General features: G+C 27.2%; 1 protein-coding gene across 2 annotated transcripts in view; it reads right to left on the bottom strand.

The window, feature by feature from the left end:
• LOC101238636 (uncharacterized) overlaps nucleotides 1–23,196 on the bottom strand; it is a 105,207-nt gene extending 82,011 nt beyond the window's left edge. For both annotated transcript variants that reach the window (XM_065815076.1, XM_065815077.1), the window contains exons 1-2: nucleotides 23,077–23,196; nucleotides 10,090–10,190 (exon numbers count right to left, since the gene is read on the bottom strand). In XM_065815076.1, coding sequence (XP_065671148.1) covers nucleotides 10,090–10,131 — 42 coding nt within the window. In that variant the 5' untranslated portion in view covers nucleotides 10,132–10,190; nucleotides 23,077–23,196. The remainder of the gene's footprint in view (nucleotides 1–10,089; nucleotides 10,191–23,076) is intronic.
• Between the last annotated feature and the right edge of the window lie 402 nt (nucleotides 23,197–23,598).

Raw genomic sequence — 23,598 nt, 5'->3', positions numbered from 1 at the left:
TTGAGAAGAGCATTTTCGTAACTTCTTCTTTCTCTGCAACAGAAATATCATGGTTTAGAAGAGCAAATTGAACTAAGGTTTCATCAAAGTACCATAAATGTGATTCCATTGAAACCATTGTGGCATCAATTCCATTTAAAATTGTTTCAGAATTCTGAACATATTGCTCTACGTATTCTCTATATTTCATCATTTGCCAATAGGCTTTTATATCTTGGTAAGGCGCAGCATTAGGTAAAGAAGTTTTTAAAAACCAGACGGAATGAAAGATTGAAATAAACTCGGCCGACTGCATTTCTTTATTTTAATTATCTGTCAATTCATAAGAAAGTTGCAAACTCAATATCTGAATCTTGAGATAGCTTTGGACATAAAACGTACATGCGACACGCATCCTGGAGCTTGAACTTGAAAAACTCTTTCAGGGCATAAGTACATAAGAGTCAACTTCAATAGCTCTTTGTAATCTCCTCTGGGGAAAATGTTTTCCTGTAGAGTAATCTCGCAAAATTTTACAGCATCGAGTCTATGGATTTCTAAGAAAGTGTTAGCAATAGATTGGGACAATGCTACTTTTAATGTCATTCCAGTTAAATTGGAATCATTTAAACATTAAGTTTTCTGGAGATTTAGTTTTTCCACTGCACTGTTTTTCACAGAAGTGTTTTAGATGTAATTCATAAACATGCCTCCCGAAAGCCAGCTCTAGTACAATTGCATTTTGTTTATGACTAAACCTGACATTTGTACCAGAAAGTCTTCCTGTATTTGTAGCAGTTGTACCAAAACATAAACCTTTCACGCCATCATATATTCCATATTCATCTAGTATTTTAACTAAAGCATCATATTGAGCTTGTCCAGTACCAGGATCAATAGCTGAAATGCCAAGAATCTTCATTTTACCATCAATATTTACAGAGACTGCAAATTGATCTCTTTTTGATTTTTTACCTCTTTTTAATATTTTTCTTATATTGTTCAGCATTTTCCCGAATAGATTTTTTTTTACCTTGCCAAATATTTGAATGAGACAATTAAAAATCAGCCATATTTCCGCCTGAACTTATGATTAAATCCGTATATACTTGCATTAGATCTCTTGATGAAACATTTTTTGATACTGATGTCATGGCAATATCTTTACTAAAACCCTTCCCTAACTCTTGTTTTTGATTACTTGGGCCGAGTTGCGCTAAATCAAAAGAAATATCTGATTCTGTACTAATATCACTTATGTCTGAGAAAAGCTCTAGCTCTGTAGTTGATTTGTCTACTTGAAGTAATTGTTTAATATTACAATTTTTTAACTTCCCCTTTTTTTTTTATTTACAATCTTATATCTCATGTCTTTGCTCCCCAAAGTCAAGGCAAAAATTTGATATCAGCATAATATGAAAGTTTATCAAAGCTCTTTTTTTTTTAAGATAACCTTAATATTATCTTTAACAATCCAAAAAACCTGCTCGCCCTTCTTTTTGAATTCTTCCCTAGATTTCTCTTCTGCTTTAGAGTCTTTATCCTTACTTTTCTTTTATGTCTCTTAATATTGATTAAATGAGTGATATTATCCCTGCAAAAATTACGATAATACTTTAAATGAAATTAAAATATTAATGACACATTGGTAACAATTCATCATATTACATATTTTTTTTTTTTTTTGATAATAAGAAATTTTATTTAATCAGTCCACTCAGTGTATTTAAGGCGATTTACAAATCATTTTGAATTCTTTTTTTTTTGAAATTAGCATGATTTTATAAGCGTATTATGTCCAAACAAAAGTAATAGATGTTATAATTTTTTTTTTGCTTCAGGTTTTTTTAAAATTTGAAGAAATTTTCTCTTTTTTATATAATTTTCTAAACCTTTTTATTACCCCTAATAGTGAATCTAAAGAACACCATTTTGGAGTCTTTAGATCACTTTCGCTCATCAGCGTTAACATGAATTTAGTTAAAATCTTTTGAAAAAGTTCCTTAATTTACAATAGATCCTAGTTCTAATCGGTTCTGATGTGTATTAACTATATATAGTTGTCAAAATACAATATTTTTATAAACTTTCGCAAAAAATACTAGATTTATGACCAAGAAAGAGCTTAAGAAAATTTAAGAAAATTTAAGAAAAAGAGTCAATAAACGATCAGATCAGATCATATTATCAAACTATGATGTTCATTTTACCTAAAAAACGTATTTATATAAAATCTTATTCAAATTAGGACAAGAGATTGGGATTTTAAAATAATTTTTTAAAAAAAAGAGATTCTTTGGTCTAGGTTTTTTCGCTACAATCATTTATATTTTATGATACCGCAAAATTTATCATTTTAATCTTTTTTATCATAAGTCTTTCCATAATTCACAGACCTAATCATTTAACGGAAATATGTTGTAGTCAACAAAATATCATACAGATGCTATAATATTTTTAAATTGCCTTAACTACACCGAGCACTCTATAGTTATATTATTTAGCTATAAACCCATACGTAATAACAATCAAAAAAAAAAAAAAATTATTGGAGTGGTATTAAAAAAATACCTTAATCATCTACTAGCTTAATAGGTTCAAAGGATTACAAAAATTTATTTTTACTATTTTATTATAAATTGATATTATAAAACTTACCTTATAGATTTACCCATTAATAATCCATCTTTGTAACCTCTGTCTAACCAAGGTTTTTTTTACTGCAAAAAGAATACAATTGTCAGGGCAATTTGACAAGATTGGAGCAATTTGCGAATTTATTGGGCCCATCAGTACAACCAATAAACTTTTTGAATGGAGTTAACTTGTTACTAGATCTTTTAAACAGAAAGTTAAAAATCAATTCTTTATTTGTTGCAAAAGTTATTTGAGGTAAGTTTATTATCAGGTTTTCTTCTTCAAATAAATACGCTCTAGATTTTAGTCTTGTAATTTTAGCCATTCTGAATATTATTTTAAAAAATATTAGATTACTTGTTATTAGTAATGCAAATTTAGTTTTAATTAACTTTGTCTTTGGAAAGCAGTTGTTAAAGTTTAAATTATTATTTAAGTACTTTGGTTTATACATTTTTTGATAATATTTTGCAATCAAATTTCCAGATTTTAAATTTATTGCGCTTTAATGTTTATTAATTAGGGACCATTAAGGTTAGTGTCCGCGGCAGGTTACCCCATGAATACTTTTTTTTAGACTTAATTTGACACTATTACAAAAACTAACCAGTTTATATTTTTTCTGTGTCTGGAAGCAGTTTATTAGAAAGCCACCAAGTGATAAAAAAGGTTTTTGTGAAGGAAAATTTGGATTTTTCGCCAATTTCAGAAGATTCTGTAGACTAATTTCTTAATTTTTTTAACATGCTTTTTTTATGTGATTATTATTCAATCCAACATAGAATATTTAAAGGAATAATAAAAAAAAGGTTCCCACCAGGCGTTTAAAACACCCAACACTTTTGGCCCAAAATCGAACTGGCGGGGACCCTAAAAATTAAAAAAATTTTTTTCCTCAAACTTATTTTCATATAAATTGTCAATTTATAAATCGATTCACAAGTTCAATTTTAAAAATTGAAAAAATATGAAACACCCTAATATATAGTCTTGTATGGTAGTCAAAAAGTTTCTTCCATAAACTGTAGTTTTAAAGAGAGCGTAATAAACCAGACCAGAAAAAGTTTTAAAACTTAAATAAAACATTTTTTTTATTAAATGATAAATTGCTTGCCCAAACCAAACCCTCAGTCAATGTAGCTGCACTTTCTGTACCAGCAGACTATAAGATAGCCAATGTAGCAGCACTCTCTTGTAGCAGTAGGCTATAAGATAGTCCATATAGCAGCACTTCCTTGTAGCAGCAGACTATAAGATAGTCAATGTAGCAACACTCCGCACATGTTTAAAAAATTTTTTTTTTTTTAAAAAAGAAACACTATTAATTAAAAAGCATTCTAGTCATTATTGCAGTTTTTTAAAATACAATAAAACTTAATGTACTTCCGCATTATTTAATTTGCTTTGACTTGGTGGTATCCTGTCATGATTTTGGAAAGAAAATGAAAAATACTTAGAAGATTTGAACCTTGTAGAATTCAATAGTAAATACATTTTTTTTTAAATACTCCAAATGATTATTGTGTTCATGATTTTTAATGATTTATCTGAGTAGTGTACATGATTTTTAATTTTAAAATTGATTTTTCTCAATTTCTTTTTTTTTATGAGTAGCTGTAGGAAAACAATGATATCTCAATAAAAAATAATCATTATTTTAAATTCAAATTTTCAGGATATGTTCATTAATAAAGTGTTTAGTGCCTGAACCTAAAAAAAAATAATAACAATTAAACTTAACCTGAAATTACCCTATCAACTGAGTGTTTTATTATTAAAAATAGTTTTTTAAACTATCAAGTCACCCATTTTAACGATTAACTCATTTAACTGTTTAACTTTTTTTTAAATACTTTTGATTCAGACATAAGTTACACTAGTATACTAGCATAATATTGATGTAATCTTAAGATATTTATGTTCTTGAGATGTTAGTTTTTTCACTTTTTTTGGCTGAGTTGGCATTTATATTTTTTAAATTGAAAATCTTTTTGTAATGCGTTTTAGATTTTTATCTAATATACTAGTATTTTGTTAAAGGTATTTATTATCAGTAAAATGTAAGAAAATAAAAATAATGCCAGGATACCATCTTAAAAATTTGTCAAAAAAAAAAAGTGCTTATTTATATTTTTGTTTAAAAATGTTTTCAAATAAATTCTAAATAAAAGTTTTATTTTTCAAACTTTTTATGGAATTTCGCTTCTTTTGAGATCCAACTTGATATACTTTTGGAGAGAAATATTTTTGGTAATATATGGCACCCACCATGTTGGTGTTTTGGTGAGGGAACTTTTTTTGAAATGAATGAAATAATTCTGATTTTTTTAATAATTATCAAAATGCTCAGTGATTTTTACTACTGGCAAAAAAAAATTTTTTTTTGTCATAACCCTACATATATATATATATATATATATATATATATATATATATATATATATATATATATATATATATATATATATATATATATATATATATACATACAAATACAAATCTAAATTGGAAAAATCAAGTGATTAATGCTTCAAACAAAGCAAATCAAATGCTTGGTCATATCAAAAGATCATTTGTTTATTTTGATTATAAGTTACTTTGTTTGCTTTATATTACTTTTATTCGGCCATTACTGGAGTTTGCAGTTCCGGTATGGTCTCCATTTCCTCAATCCGATTGTGATTGTGATCGAAAGAATCCAGCACAAAGCTACTAAACTAGTATCATCAATCAGAAATCTTTCCTAAAAAAGATTTTTACAAAATTTTTTACAGATCTTTACAAAAAGATTTTTACAGATCTTTACAAAAAGACTCGAAGAATTAAATCTAACTAAACTAGTGGAAAGAAGACGAAGAGGAGATCTAATGCAAATGTATATAATTATAAATAATATTGACAAAATAGAAAAAGGCATTCCTTTTCCAATCATTAACAATCATATGAGAGGTCATTGCTTTAAATATTTCAAGGAAATGACAAAACATAAGCACAGAGAAAACTTCTTCTTTAATTGAGTAGCAAATTTATGGAACTCTCTGCCAGAAGAAGTTGTTAAATTGCCTTCAGTTAACAGCTTTAAAGAATATATATATATATATATATATATATATATATATATATATATATATATATATATATATATATATATATATTCATATATAAATATATATATATATATATATATATATATATATATATATATATATATATATATATATATATATATATATATATATATATATATATATATTCTTGCATGCCAAATATTCAATCAATTATTAATTCACACAACCAACAAATTTTGCGCAACATACTCACCGCTGATGATATAAATTGCAACTGCATTAAGAAAACTGCATGCCCGTTAAATAACCAATGTCTATCAAAAAATGTTGTATATAAAGCCACTTTAGCATCACCTAATCCCAGTCTTACAGAAAAATCTTACATCGGTGTTAGTGAAAATGTATTCAAGCTCATATTTGCAAACCACCTTAAATCATTTAATGCAACCAGGTATAGGAATGATACAGAACTTTCCAAGGAAATCTGGAAACATAAAGATGCAGGTAACATGCCTATAATTAAGTGGAACATAATCAAAATATGATAATCTTATAATCCATCTACAAAAAAGTGTAACTTTTGCATCAATGAAAAATATTTTATTATGACTTTAGATATTCAATTACTACTTAACAAAAAAAAGTGAATTGGTTTCTGCTTGTAGGCATAGGACATAAAATTTTCACTATCTAACTTTGATTCCAGTGATTAGCAAATATCAAATCACGTATACTTGACATCAGATGCCGTTGCAATGCTAAACTTGTATTTTATAATGGTTTTTATTTTATATTTGAACTATATGGCTGATGATTGCCAAATGGAATGAAACTTTAAGTTCCATTATAAAGTTGTATTTTTCCATTTAAATTACTTTAATATTATTTGATCTTTTTTTTTTAAAAAAGATATTGATCACTCTTAAACAGACGAGAGTTGTATTTCCAGCAGTATACAACATTTATCAATAAATATATATACATATATATATATATATATATATATATATATATATATATATATATATATATATATATATATATATATATATATATATATATATATATATATATATATATATATATATATATATGTATATTATATATTATATATTATATATATATATATATACATATATATATATCTATATATTATACATTATATATATATATATATATATATATATATATATATATATATATATATATATATATATATATATATATATATATATATATATATATATATATATATATATATATATATATATCATAATACAGGCATTGTTACGAGATTTTCGCTGCGTAGCGAAAATGCATAACGCATTTCTAAGTAACTCAACTCAGCAAATTTATTTTGCATCGTTAGAAGTTATATTGCGTCACTAGTGTCTTTTCAAGTACCGCATTGTAATTAAAGTTATTTTATTAACGCATTAAAAATCATACAAACAGTTTTTTTCTCACTAGAACAAAAGTTACAAATAAAATCTAAGTTCTTATTCAAAAAATTATTTTTATTTTTTTTTTCAAATATAAACTAAATTTTATTTTGAAAAAAATATTTTTTTCATGAAACGTAAAATAATGTTTGTTTATTTTCTTATGATTTTACAGTTGGTTTTTGGTTATTTTATTAACTGTTAATAAATTTTTTCTTATTTAATTTGTGAACTCTTTTTAATAATGTTTTTAAACAATAAAGTTTTTTTTTTGTTATTTATCAGTTACCGATAACATATTCGTGATCATAAATTTTTTTCATAAATTAAACGAACATCCTTAAAACTTTACGTTATTGAATTAACAATAAACAAAATATCTTATTAATAAAATATTTACATCAAAATAAATCGTGCATTTTTTTAACTATTATGACTGAAAATTATTTTTATTTTTTAAAAGAAATTTATATATTTAATTCCTTAATATAAAACTTAAAACACTTTATTTTTTTTTACTAACTTTTAACAACAACAACAAAAAATTATGAAACAAACTGTTTCTTTAACAAAAAATCTATTAGTTTACAATTGCGGTTAAATGCTTATACTTACGACTTTATTTCTTCTGAATAAACATCACGTTAACGACAATCAAAAGATAATTTAAATATTCTAAAAGACAAAAATTTTTGCGTAGCGCAAAACTGCTGAACACTTAGGCAAATCGCCTTTTCGCAAGCAAAATGCGAGCTGCGTAACGCTTCTTAACGAGGCCTGATATTATATATCACTAGAACAGCATATATGTTATATGCCATTCTAGTGATATACATATAGGTATTATAGCTGCAGGATTCAGAAGTTTACCCACAACAGTCAACACTGTGCGTAAAATGGTTGTATATTACAGCAAAAAATTAGGAATTTTTTAATTACTAAAATAGCTGGTAAAAAAACTCCTAAATTCAGTTTAGGAGAAAGATTTTCTTTATCTTTTGACAAATGGACATTACTACGTAACCGCTGCTTCAGGAATATTATTTTACATGCACAAAATTGTCATTTCTAGAGCTTAATTCAAATAACAGGATCAATGTCTGCAGATTGTGCATTTTGCAGAATTTTATTTTATGTGTATTGTGCTATTAAAATAAAAGCTTGCACAACATGGATTTTCGAAAAGATATTGTAGGTATTATGATTGGCGGAGCAAGTGTGATAAAAAAAAGTTGGGAGAATATTACCTGTAAATCAACAGTTATATTTTGCCTATGGTATGCAACTGGCCCTTATTGAAGTGCTATAACAAAAGCAGGATATAGAAAGAGAAATAGATCAGCAATTCGACAAAGGCAAACAATCAGGTAGAGAAAACGATTTTTCAGAGAGTAACTCTTGCGAGGGTGATAATTTTTCTGACAACAATGAATTGGTCAACCTCTATGCTAGTCATAATAGACATCAAGGAAACTATTGTGGTATTACTGAGGTAAGTTGTAATCCGGTGATAAAAAAGGTATAAAAATTTATAGTAATGCTCATATAATCACCAAAAAAAAAATGATATCTTGTACAAGTATGTTGCGGCTGAATTCGGGAAGCAAATAACTCTAATAAAAGACTGCAAGACAAGATGGAACAGTCTTTTTTCAATGCTTTAACATGTCTATTTATTAAAAAATTGTATACAAAAGGCATTAATAGACATAAGTCTACTGAGAGGTGAATTTTTGGCTTTATCTAATATTAAGATTAAAAATAACTTTTAATGTTAAAAAAACTTATAGATGTTAACAACGTTATAAGTCAAAAGTTGCTTTTATCTCTCATTCAACAAAGGTGCACCGATGTAAGTGGAATCCTTCAGTATCTGCACAATAGTAGAACCAACATTCAGTCTAAAATAGAGCTAGTAACAGTCCCATCTTCAATAAAATGTTGCAAATTAATAGTCGAGTTACTTAAAAGACTAGACGCTTTAAACCCAGCTACATCATTAACAGCTTTTGAGTCTGAATCTGAAGTTAAACTTCCTGTTTCAAATGAGACACTACTCAAAATTGTTTCTGATTCTTCCAACTCTCCACCCGAATCTATTTCTTTTCCTCTTTTTAAGAGCAAAAGAATAACAGACGAACTTAACAAAGCTATAAAAAAATCACATTTACCCAGCATACCATTTCAATGTGAGACACTGTCAGTAAAAATTCAAAAGGAAATGCTGTTGTTTAAAAATGGAAGAACAAATGGTGTTTTTTTGCAAAGAGCATATAATACCAGTGTAGAATTATAACGTGCTTTTTCTGCATTCGGTCATTTTGCAACAAAAATAAGAAGCCGTCTGGGCAATAAAACTTTGGATGTGCACTGCTTTCTCAAATTTTATTTTAAAAATAATGAAAAATAAATACATATTTATATTATATCTATAAAAACAATGAATAATTAAATAATTAAGTATGTATAATATTAAAAAATCAATAATTTTCTTAATTATTTTTATTAAAGTAATTTAATAGGTAGTTTTTTCTAAACATTTTTTGAATGTTATTAATTTTATTAAAATTTTACTTAAATAATATGTTAAAATCTTTCAAGAATATTTAAAAATCCCAGGATTAATCCCAGGATCCCAGGAATAGGTAAATGTAATCCTGAAATCTTGGGATTATAAATATAGCGCAGGATTACAACCCTAAATGGCAGTTAAAAAAAAGACATTAAAATTGCGCACACTAGCCTATAATTGCTCACAGTAATTACAAACAGAGAAGACTGCAGATAATCGCCAATAAATATTGAAATGTCAAACATCAATCAAAAAAAAAAAACAAATAGTCAAGCCTAGTTATATAAATATATGCAAATTAGTAAAAAATACACACGCATACATATTTATGTATTGTATATTATATACATAATTAAAATATTGAAAAAACAATTTTTTTAGTTCAACATACACAAATATGGGCTATTAAATTTGCATCTTCCACTGTGTCCATACAGTCAGTGTTTTCATTAAAACCAGCTATATAGTCTTCTTCTGAATTGTCATGCAATGCTAAAAAGGTTAACATAAAACAAAATAAATAAAATGGCATATAGTATAGCATATAGCTTCAAATATTATAGAAAACAATTTTAATCCTTTTTAACTTGTGAAACATTTAAATAATAAAACTAAAAGATTAAACACTTAAAATTGTAAATGCATATGTAGTAGCGTATATCATAAAAATGAGGTCAGCAATTTTTTGCCGACCTTAAATCCTTCTAGGTTGGTAGTTAGGTCTGTTTTGCCAAATGCAGACCCTAATTCCGAGGGTTATTTATACAATATATATATATATTTTACTTGGGTTTCGACAAGAATGATTGATGGTTGTCTGCACCCGCCTCCACACCTATGTAAGTCAGTTTACATGGGCAAAATAAATCCCATGCAAAATATTTTATTTTTTTTAAACAGTGAAATCGATTAACATTTTATCAAATTTAATAAGGTTTTTAGGTTTATAGATTGAAGAAATAAATGCGCTGATTGATGCAATAATTTTTTAAATGCACTAGGCATCTAGCACATTTAAAATAAAATATGGCTTTAATAAGTATTACGTAATTATGCATTATTACGTAATTATGTAATAAACTAATGTTTATTCATTACTACGCTTTTGTGAGCATTTTTAAAGATAAAAAAGTTTGTTATTGAAGATTTTTTTTAACGTTTTGACAATTATTTTTAGATAAACTCAAAAAGTTAAAATGACCAGAATAAAAATATCATTAAAAATTTTAAATAAACTCAAGTTAAATATTGGTTAAAAAGCTCTCATTCATAAAAGTTTTAATGACAAAAGCCTTTTATTATTATTATTATTAGCTGTCTTGTTTGAAGCTATTTAAGTGCAATTTTAAACATTTTAAATAAGAAAAAAATTTCACTAAGAAAAAGAGTAATGAATGAACATTTTATATATGAAAATAGGATGAAACTAAATAATATTTATCAAATAATCAATTGTTTTAATCAGATTCAGAATCATCGTCATCATCACCCTGTTACTAGTATCATGTAACCCAGTACTACCTTTCTCATGCCCTGCTGCCTTGTAGGGTTTGCTTTCTTTAGGCAAAGGTTAGGAGAAAAAATTCAGACTTTAAAACTTCCTGCAATGGGGCTCCTGGTTGAGTAAAGGTTAGAGATGGTATCTTGATAAAAATACTCATTTTAAACAGATGTTAACTTCATCCAGCTAAAGTCCCCCTGTTGTGGGGCTCTTGGGTGAGTAAGGACTAGAGATGGTACCACAGTAAAAAAACTATTTTAGAAAGATGTTAACTGCATCCAGCTACTGTCTTGTAAAAACCTCCGTAGCAAAGACTTTAGGGTAAAGCAGAATAATTCTGTAGACCAGCTTCGAACTCTTTCTTCATCTATTAGGCTAGCCTAGATGTAAACTTGTGTTACATTGATTCCTGCCTAGGATGATGAATGCTGGATTTCCTTGACTCTACTAATAGGTTTTCGCTTGTGCCTCCTTGATAGTGGCTATGCAACTTTTCTTGTTATCTCCTAATGAGAGTACAGCTCTAAAACTCTGTTTAATGGTTCTGAGGCCAATTGGAAATCAGGTTTCCCGAACTCTGTGGTAGCATTTATATATATATATATATATATATATATATATATATATATATATATATATATATATATATATATATATATATATATATATATATTCTATATATATATATATATTCTATATATATATATATATATATATATATTCTATATATATATATATATATATATATATATGCATATATATATAGAATATATATAAATATATATATATTATATATATATATATATATATATATATATATATATATATATATATATATATATATATATATATATATATAGAATATATATATATAGAATATATATATATATATAGAATATATATATATATATAGAATATATATATATATATATATATATATATATATATATATATATTCTATATATATATATATATACATATATATATATATATATATATATATATATATATATATATAGAATATATATATATATATGAATATATATATATATATACTATATATATATATATATATATATATATATATAGAATATATATATATATATATATATTCTATATATATATATATATATATATATATATATATATATATATATATATATATATATATATATATATAGAGAGAGAGAGAGAGAGAGAGAGAGAGAGAGAGAGAGAGAGAATATATATACAGAATATTATACATATATGGGCGATTCCACTGTTACTTACGAGACATAATTTTCTTAATGCCAACCTTTTAGTTATATGAACATCTAATCTTAAAAGATTAGATGTTCATATAGGTATGTATCATCCCAAAAATCATTTAATTGTTCCAATGTATATTTTAAATTCTTTCAACTGTGAATTTTTTTGGAACAATATTTCATTATATAGTGTGTTACTTACGGGATTCAAAAAAACATTACATTAAACCTGTTAATTTCATTTGAATACTTCAAGCAAATTATTTAATCTATGTAAGTGAGCTTCTCAAAATAAATCTAGTAGCTTTCATTCTATATAAAATCAATTAAAAGAAACTTTTATCAATTTATATAAACATTAAAAATAAAATTAGTTAGCGTTACTTACAGGGACAGAAATAAACATATTTTTTAATACAAATTTTTTTAAACAGATTTTTTAATATGAAAATTTAAAGAACTATCAAATAATTTCTATACATCAGCAATACATTAAACAGACATACAGTATTGGACAAAACATTTGCAACCAACATCGAACAATGCTAAAAAGTGTTCCTAATTTTACATGTCTTAAAAACGAAACGAACTATACTACCACAGCAAACAGTTCAGGAGTCTGGAGTCATAGCATGCCATGACATGAGCAATCAGCTGACAGGTGACAGCACACAGGCAGAATTTTGTTGACAAGTGCCATTTTGCGGCGGACAAAACAAGTGCAACTTTTTTGGTTTGTTTCATTTTCTTTAGTCTGGTCCATGTCAATGTCATGGAAGTTTTTTAATAATTAAAGGAAGCATCCAGAAATATCCAGAAACATTCAGAAGCATCCAGACGCATCCAGAAGCATTCAGAAGCATCGAAAAGAAGCATCTAGAATCTTCCAGAACAGGTTCACACATGTTCATTTTACTATATAAAAGACATGTAAATCGACACGTAATTCAGTCAGTATATGGAAGTCAATCAGTCAGTATTATCAAGACAGTTTATTGAAGTGAGTTTTATCAAAGTGTTAAATCGAAGAACATCAAAACAGGAAGTGAAATACAACAAGTGTTTCATTACATCACTACAGTCCACATCCAACCAAGACATTGTGTTCCACATAGCATTATTGTATCATCACAAGGTAAATGTAACACAGAACGCCTTGAGAAGCGTAATTATTTTATGTACTTTTTATGACTTCAAGTGCAAAAATGGCTACCAACAGTCTTGGATTGGAACTAAGAAATAAAATTATTGGCGATTACGATTAAGTGGAATGTCATAAAAAAGTATTTGTGATAAATATCGCGTGAAAAAATGGACCGTATCAAGACTATGTTCCAAATATCGTTCTACGGGAAAGTTGGCAGCAGATAACAAAGGTGGAAGACCGCGTTCCACCACTTCTAGAGAGGATTCTATATTCGACAGATCCGTCAAGAAGAATCCCTGGATATCATCAGTCGAGATACAAAAGCAATTAGAGCTGCCTGTATCGGACCGAACAATCAGACGACGTGCTGTTGAAGCCGGATTGCTTTCTCAACGCCCTGCAAAGAAACCGCTGATTTCACTAAAAAACCAGAAGAAAAGACTCCTGTTTGCTACATCTCATATTGACTGGAATGTGCAGAAATGGCGAACTGTCCTGTTCAGTGATGAATCGAAATTCAACATCATTGGGAGCGATGGCATTTGCCGTGTACGTCGACCGGCCTGAAAACGCCTCAATTTACGTTACTGCCATAAGACCGTGAAGCATTGTGGAGGCAATGTAATGGTCTGGGGGTGTTTTTCTGCTAACGGTCTTGGTCCAATACATCGAAACGATGGAATAATGGACCATTTCATGTATAAAAATATCCTGAAAGATGTTATGTTACCTCATGCTGAATGGAATATGCCAATAAAATGGGTTTTTCAGCAAGACAACGATCCGAAACACACTGCAAAAGTAGTCAAGCAGTGGTTTCAAGACAACCACCTATCGGTGATGGATTGGCCGCCTCAATCTCCGGATCTCAACCCTATCGAGAACCTGTGGGAGATCGTCAACCCCAGAATTAATCGTGAAGGTGTTCGTAATAAGGATCAACTGTTTAAACAAATCCAAAAGGCCTGGGCAGCGATTCCACAAAGTTTCATTGATCACCTGATCGAATCTATGCCTCAAAGATGCAAGGCTGTGATCGACAACAAAGGATTCGCCACAAAATATTGATAGCGAAATACAGTTTGGTCAACATTTTGTCGAGTTGCACTTGTTTTGTCCAGAAGGAAATCATCTTTTTTTAATACTTTTGATTAATTTATTAATTTTCGTGTACAAATAATGAACTTTGTGATGAATAAAACTTGAAAAACTTTGTCTCTAAACAGTTACATAGTTATTTCTCTAAATTGAAAAAATGCAGCACTTTTATATAAAGAGACTAAATTAGCATTATTTGGTTGCACTCGTTTTGTCCGATACTGTATATGTCTATAGGCATATATTTCTAAATATTACATCTGTATATTACATATATTGTTATTTATAAACATATATGAAAATACTAAAATATATATATTTATGAAAAAACTTTGTGTGTTTAATATTCATCATAAGCATCAGAAAGATAATTTATCATCTATTATTTTTTCCATAGCATAAACTTCTTCATTCCAATTTTAGGATTAGCTGTATATTTTAAAAAAATGATTAAAAATAAGTAAAGTTAAAGTGTATTTTATTGTCTATTTTATGTCTATTTTATTTTTGGAACTTTTGAGTACCTGCAATAGTAAATCTGTTCTAAAATTGGCTTGATGGACCATCTGCTAAACTCTTTACTCAAAAACATCCTTTGGTAGGCTTTGCATTAATTTATCAAAATATACTAATGATGTTTCTTTATCATAAGTAGTGCAATCACTAACAATTTCATGACAGTTTTTTGTATTTTGAAAACAAGTCACAGAAGTAAAGATAGTTACCTGCTGTTGATTCCAGTGTGCATTTCGAACCTCATCTTGAGAAAAACATTTGTAATTTTCTGTGCAATCCATTTGTATTGCTGCTATTCCACTTACCTCTTTTGTGCTGTTTTTTTCAGATTCTAAACTTTTGTGCTGTTGTCTTTTAATAAAACTGTGACTTAAAAAGCTAGCCACCAATAAGCACAGATGATTGTACAAGTGCACTACTGAAGTGCTTTGAACTAATTTCTTCATCCTTCTATTTTCATCTTGCCACTGTTTCCACTCAACAATTTTTTCCGAAGTATCACTATCACACTGCAAGTGATACTTTTTTTTGAAACTACATTCTTCATGCTGACACTCACTAAATCAACATGCTGGGTCATCTGGGCATTGAAGGCAAGAGTCTGCAAATTTGTTAGAATAAACAGGTATATTTGCACTGCAAACAGAAAGCTTTTTCAGTGAAAGAATTACATTTTGATGATAGATGCACGTGCATAAATTAGCTGGTGTTTGTCTACTAAGGAAAACATGTAATGGCCTTAAACTTGCAAATTTACTTCTACTAATCTTGACATTTTCATTTTCTGCTCTAAACAAGGCATGAGTCTCCTTTAGGCTCATGTACATGTGTCTTTATTGAATATGCTCTTTATTGCCATTATTTCTGATAGCAACTCTATCTTTTATTCCAGGAGACATACAGTTAATATCATCATTTTCATAAAATTCAAAGACTTCATGATTGATTTCTTCATTTAAGAAAGTTGCTCATCTATACTCAATAGAACTTTCTACAATTTTGCAATTTAGTTCAACAGCTAATTTTAGAATAACTGCTTTTTGCTTTGAGGGGCTATTAGGTAACATTGTTTTTACTATATTTGCAGCTCTTGGCAGAAAAGAATGTGTACAATATGGCTGCCTGTAGCAAATAGTTTGATTAACTTTATTTGAAGTTTCTTTTCTCCACTTAGCTTTTTTTTCCCTTTCTTTAATTTTTCTTTCTGTATCAGCTTCATGTTTTTTATCTTTTGGCAACTTTCTGCATTCTTCCCTTTTTTTAATTGATGTTTCTTAACATATTCTTTATTTTTTCCTTTGCTAAAATAAAAATCAATCATCTCCATTTACTCTGTTTTTCTGCATTAGTTTTGGCCATTAATTTTTATTTTGATCTAAAATGAAAATAAAAATTGTCAATAAGTTGTATAAATGTTTGAAATACTTTCCATAAGATTTTCTATCCATTAAAAGTTTTATAAATAGTTCGTTGTACACAATGCAATAAGTCGTTACTTACAGGACCAAAATATACATTGTCTGCAGGCTTTAAGGAAATGCTTCAACTATCAGATTTTAAGTTTTAAATATAGAAAAAGTATTTTATTGTGATAATCCTTTCTCTTATTGGATACTTTTTTTAAGCATAAACTTAATAAAAATGACATATTTGTTACTTACAGGACAGTCACATTGATGGAAAACTAAAACAAATATTATATATTGTCAAAAAAATGAAGCTTATTTAAGTTATTTAGATTTTTAAACTTCAAATATGAAGTATAAAATTTATGTTTTTTAAAAATTTTTAAGAAAACAGTTCCTCTTAATGCTATACGCTTTAGTCAATAAGCAACTTATTTACAATTTATTTATAAAAATTAACGCACAGCTTTAAGTCACAATTAAAAATAAAAAACAAACACAAATAATGTTAACAAATCAAAAAAAAGAATCTTTAAACATAGAGTAGCATAAAGATAACTTGAGTTTTGATACTAATTGAAATTTATTTTTCTGAAAATATCTAACTTGAGTATGGAATCACCCATGTATATTCTTATATTGTAGTCAGAAGAGACTTTTATAATTAAAAAAAACTCTCTTTTAACAACATTTAAGCGACTTCAACAATTAAGCTACATTTTAATGTTGTCAAAAAGTTAAAACAATTAAAATAATGCAGAGGCACATTAAGTTTTATCGTTTTTTAAAAAACCCAATAATAATGACTATAAAGTTTTTTTTATTAACAGAGTTTTTGTTTTTGTTTTTTTTTTAATATATTTTTAAAACATGCGCGGAGTGTTGCTACATCGACTATCTTATAGCCTGCTGCTACAGGGAGTGTTGCAGCATCAACTATCTACTATCTTATATGGGTGGGAGTTAAGGTTAGTTTTAGTCTAACTAAAATTAGTCGACTAACTTTTTAGTTAACTAAAATTAGTCGACTAAGTTTTTAGTTAACTAAAATGTAAGTGGACTAATTTTAGTTAACTAAAAAGTTAGTCGACTAATTTTAGTTAACTAAAAAGGTTTAGTTACTAAACTTAGTTTTAGTTAACTAAAATTAGTCAACTAACTTTTTAGTTAACTAAATTTACTAGACTAACTTTGCCCATGATTGCCCATGAAATGCCCATGAGGTTGCTGCAACTGTTTAAAAACACCCAATCGGCGCGGAATGTAAAAAAGACGCCATTTAGACAATTAAATTAAATTTGGTATGTTTGTTTACAGTCTAATTTATCTATTTTTTATGTGCCGCGTTCTATAGGTAGTTTGAAATAATAATAGCACATCATGAGTTCTCTCCCCTGGCTTATTGCAAGGGTGGAGTAAATCTCCAATTTTCAACAAAAATCTCATCGATTTCAATTGATTACTTTCCACCCAATCTATGATTTTCCCCCCAAATACTGACCCCTCCTAACAATTTATAACCACCCCAAAATCTGAAAATACACACATAAAAAAAAAGGAATAATAACCGAAAAAATAAAGCAAAATATAATATGGCAAAAAATACTCTAAAATATGAAATACAGAAACAATGCAGTAGAAACATTTGGTATTCTACTACTTTTTACTAGTTTTTACTTACAACTTTTTCTGTTCATTTAAAAATAATAAATGAGTAATCAATAAGTCCTGTCCCACTATTAACTCTCCCTCAATCTATTGAAATCTTAACGTAACCACCACAACAATTACAGTACACAATCTATGAATATTTATTGTTGTGTCTTCTCCCCCGACTATTATAAACACAACTGCAACGTGGCAGGCAGGACCGTACCGAACGACGAATACGTGCAACTAAAATAGCTAATTTTACCAATGAAGGGTTTTTTTTTTAGATGCCAAACTTCAGTTTTGAATTTCAGCACCCACCTCCACCACCTCGTTGGTACAACCCTGTAGGCTGGCGAGAGTATTACCATAAACCCAGAGTATAATCATTTATAGGTTATTATGTGAACATTTTTATTGCTTTCAGAGTAGAGTTGTTTATCGGTTGGCGAGACTTGCAAAATTTACAAAGAATGCTTGGTATTCGCATTTAAGAATGCAATTTCCGCAATTTAAATCGTTGAATAGTGTTTACAAGATAAAAAGTATTGATTAATACCTGTTGAATAATTAAAATATTTTATTAAGTAGCTGCGGTCGCTTTTTAAACCAGAAAATTGTTTATTAAATTTTAATTACTTGAAAAATGAAATGCGTAATCTATCATTTTTTTAAGTACTTTTTTGTTTTTTGTTAGAAAAAAAAAAGTAATATTATATTAATGAATATATAAATAAAAATAAGTTTTATTTATATATTCATTAATCTCAAAAAATTACTATTTATTATTTGGAATAAATATCTATAAAAAGGATTTCTTTTTAAAAATTTAAACTATTATTTTCAAAACCACACCACTATGAGAATGTTTAACAACAATGTCACGTTAGTTTCCATTAAAATATGGTAGTGGTAATGTTTTTATCAAAGTTGTTTTCACTTTAATGATCACAACCTTTAGCCCCAATCGAAAAACTGTTTTTGGAATATTTTACTTTTCTTTTAAATACTCGGACTACTCCGGCCATTTACAAACTACGTCATTTTTAATCTATTAAGAACCAGTAAACAAATAAATAACAAAGGATACGTTATACAAACTTTGAAAAAAGTTCTACGACGAACAAAGTTCTTTGGAATGCATAAGTTAATACGTTAACAATTTTTTTGGGTCCAAAAAATTCATAAAAACGCAATATCTCTTATACACATGCACAAAACTCTACAATGTTGCTGTAAAAGATTAAATGGTAAATTAAGATAATCCATGTAATTTCTGATGAAAGGCTCTTGTAGCCTAGTAAAGTACTTTATTATGTATATATGGCTACCGCATACCGAAAAGAATCTGGCAACCCTGGCCATGTGGTAGACAAAAGTAAAAAAAAAAATTCAAACATGACATTTAATCACACCATTTTGTACCTTAAAGATGTAGCTTTTATAAAATGTATATATATTTTTATAAAAATTATGGGTTTGCATTTTAAGCTGTTGATTCACAGTGGTTTAATATTGAACAATCGCGGCATTTTATATTGTGCATGCGCAACTTTTATTAAAAAAAGATATCATTATTTCACTTTTATTTAGTAATTCTTTTTTAACCATATCCTAAAAAGTAGCTTATAGCTTTGCTATAAAGATGTATAATTGATATCCCATTATTTAAATTGATTTAAATATGGCCATGGAGAATGTATTTTTTCACAACATTTAAATCTTTAAATTTTAGTATCTCTAAATACGCGGGAATTTGATTTTATGGCTATGTATACTACTAAAACTGGATAATTAAGCACTTATTTAAATCTTTAGGCTTTAAAACCTAATATATTTTAAAACTAGAAGAGTTTATCTTTATATTAAAAAAAAAATTAGACTTGGGTTACTTTTTTAAGTTTAAAAACAGTGTACATAAAATCCTATTATTTGGCTATAAATATAAAAATGAGTCTCATATAACAAAACTAAAAAAATTATGAGAAAATCTTGGAAATCGTAGCGTTCTTTTAACAAACCATGTAATTAGAATAGAATTGCATTTTTTTATACGAATCGACAAGGACGACCCAAAGATGCACCCACATAAGATGTTTATAAATGCTTTTCAATAATGAGAAACATAGAAAAAGGTTCAAATACTAATCTTAAATTAAGAACCTGGATTAGCAATTGCAAGAAATGTGAATGTGTTTGCTTCAAAGTAAATAAAGGAAGGAAACCAAAGAAAACTGTAAAGTACACAAAGATGTACATGTGGCCCTTGTCCACATGTACATCTTTGTGACTGTTATATTTGTAATGGTATTATGTACAAACCAGTTATTTTAAAAAACTGTCTGCATTCATTTTGTGCACCATGTATATTACCACTTATCAATAATAAACTATTATCTAAAACAAAATGCCCTAAATGCTCATTATCAATTTCAATTGATGGATTAACCACCTCTTGCAATGTTATTGAAAAGATAAATAATATTTCAGAAGAATATAAGCAATGTTGTGGTAAATTATTTAAAGAGTCACAACTGTCAGAACACATGAATCACCAAAATATTTACCAGACCCCAATACCAATTTCCTCAACCTTGTCAACATCATCACAAATAAGTAAATAATACTTTTTGTTCGGATCCTAATAGATATGTTATTTCTAATATTTTATGTTTTGGTATTTTGTATTTATATCTTTATTTTGTATTTATATCTTTATTTTGTATTTATATCTTTATTTTGTATTTATATCTTTATTTTGTATTTATATGAGAATCAATTGCAATATTTATATTCATAGATCTCATAACTGAAAATAATTAAAGAAACTGACCATGTAAAGATGCCATTTGGTCCACTAGTAAATTAACTCTACGAGGTATTTAATTTGTTAGGAGTGCAAACACAAGCATACCATGGGAAAAGTAACCATGTTAACAAAATATTAAAGGTAAACTAATCATATAGTTCTTAAATATAAAGTAGTATATTCGTTTATTCCAAATAAAATAAAAAAGTATATTTAAACAGGTATGGTCAGTATGTATTTGTTTATATGTATATGTATATCTAATATATATATATATATATATATATATATATATATATATATATATATATATATATATATATATATATATATATATATATATATATATATATATATATATATATATATATATGAAAAAAGTGTAAATTGAAAGTGTAATTTAACATATATAACTTTTATTTTTATTTAAAAAACTATAATTTTATATAAAAAACATTATTTGATGAAAAGTATCCTCAAAACTATGCAACACAATACCAAAGCTTGTAGTTGAACTTGACACAAAGAAACTATTGAACTTTGTCAGAACTTTAAAGTCCTATTTGATAAGCTTGGGATTTGCCACAAGCTTATTAACTCCTGCAAGCAGTTCAGCAAAGAAAACATTCAAAATCTTGGTATGACATGTATTACTATTATTATTATATACATTATTATTATTATATATTCACAGAAAATCGAATTGAAGATTTTATGAAATACTTCCGTGATAATTGGCCAAATGATTCAATTACACCTAAGCTTCATATGCTGCAATATCATGCATCTTTCATTAGGAAATGGGGAGTAAGACTTGGTACTTATGGAGAACAGGGTGCAGAGAGCATGCTGAATTCAATAGCATGAAGAGTACCTACTGGTACATGAAAGGAACATGTAAACTCAAAAGTATAATGGATGAGCACTTCATAAATAACCACCCAACAGTAAAACAATATCAACAAAAAGCTCTGCCTAAGATGAAAAAAATTGCAGATACTTAAAATAATTTTATGAAACATTAGAAAATGGTTTTCACATACTTCAAATGACAAAAAAAAACAAAAAAAAGTAATCCAGTTATAATATTAGTTTTAAATGATTCACACACTACTATATTTTCAAAAAAAACTAAAGGTAATGACTAAAAAATGTGCAACTCTAAAATATTGACCATAATGTAAGCACAGGTTAAACTTTCCCAGAAAAACAACAAAGTTTCACTTTAGTTACACATCTTTTCTCCTCCTAAAGTTATTTAAATGATAGCTTTGGTAAAACCTACCATACCTAAAATTTTGTTTTGACATAAATTCTTAGAGATAATTTAGCATCATCCACAAATAATTAAAGTTTGAAGTATATACAACTTTAGTAAGAAATCCCTTTTTAACTGTGATCGTTTCTGTTTACAAACATTTGAACAAAACATGACACATGCGCGTGTTAAAAGTCCATTACTAAACCACCTTAATTTAAATCAAGTTTTTTTTTCAAAAAAATTCAAGATTATTTTTTGTGTTACAAAGAAGCATAAAATAGTTAATGATTTTAAACCTCTCCTTTTATTGCATAGTTAAATTATTTCATACATTATCTTTTAAATGAGTTATTGCAACACTATTTCAAACGTAGGATGTCAAATAAATTGATTTCAAATGATGATATATTTAAAGTACTTTTTTTAGATAAAATTTCACTTATATAGTTTAATACTTTTGCGGTCCATGGTGGTTCAATTATTTGAGGCTTTTTTTTGCCCTAATAAACACATACACAGGTTTGGAGATACCATTAATACCCCCCACCCCCTCTAAATTGGTGATTTGCTATACGACAGTTTGTCATATAGCAAATCAAAATATACAACAAGCACATCTTGACATGCCATAAACAAACAAATATAACATAAGTAGATCAAGAAATAAAACTTTTTATATGAATTTAGAAAAAAACTTATAATAAGTGATTTATTATTTAGGCTTTACAAACATTGCTTACTTGCATTTCAATTCACTGAAAATACTCTCTTTGTCAACTTCAGCTCTATTCAAGGCGTTACATCTCAACATACTAGTTTATTTTTTATGGTGAAAATTTTCTAAATAAAAATTGTAAAAATCAAGCAACTAGTTTAGCTAATGAAAAAACCTAATGATCAAAATAATTACAATATTATTTCAAATCTTTAAGTATCAATTCAATTTATTAAGTGAAAACAGTGTGAATCTGAAAAAAAAGAGGAATTGAAAAGTATAATAAAGCATATATAGTAAAAATTTTCTCTAAAAAGTTCAATATGTTTATAAAAACATATTTTTGCTAAAACTTTGAATTTTTTAGAAGATAACAGAAGACTATAATAAAATACAAATTTATTTTTTGCATTTTTTAAGATTACCCTTAAAATTAAAAAGAAATTTACATTAATTTTGACAAGTAAAGAATTTTGTTTCTTCAAACTTGAGTTATGTAAGTTGAGTTATATAAAGGCAAAAAATCATTAGGGTTAATCTTTTGATA

Source organism: Hydra vulgaris, chromosome 13 (genome assembly GCF_038396675.1).
Source record: "Hydra vulgaris chromosome 13, alternate assembly HydraT2T_AEP".
Classification (NCBI taxonomy): Eukaryota; Metazoa; Cnidaria; class Hydrozoa; order Anthoathecata; family Hydridae; genus Hydra; species Hydra vulgaris.
This window is presented reverse-complemented; position numbering and strand designations above follow the sequence as displayed.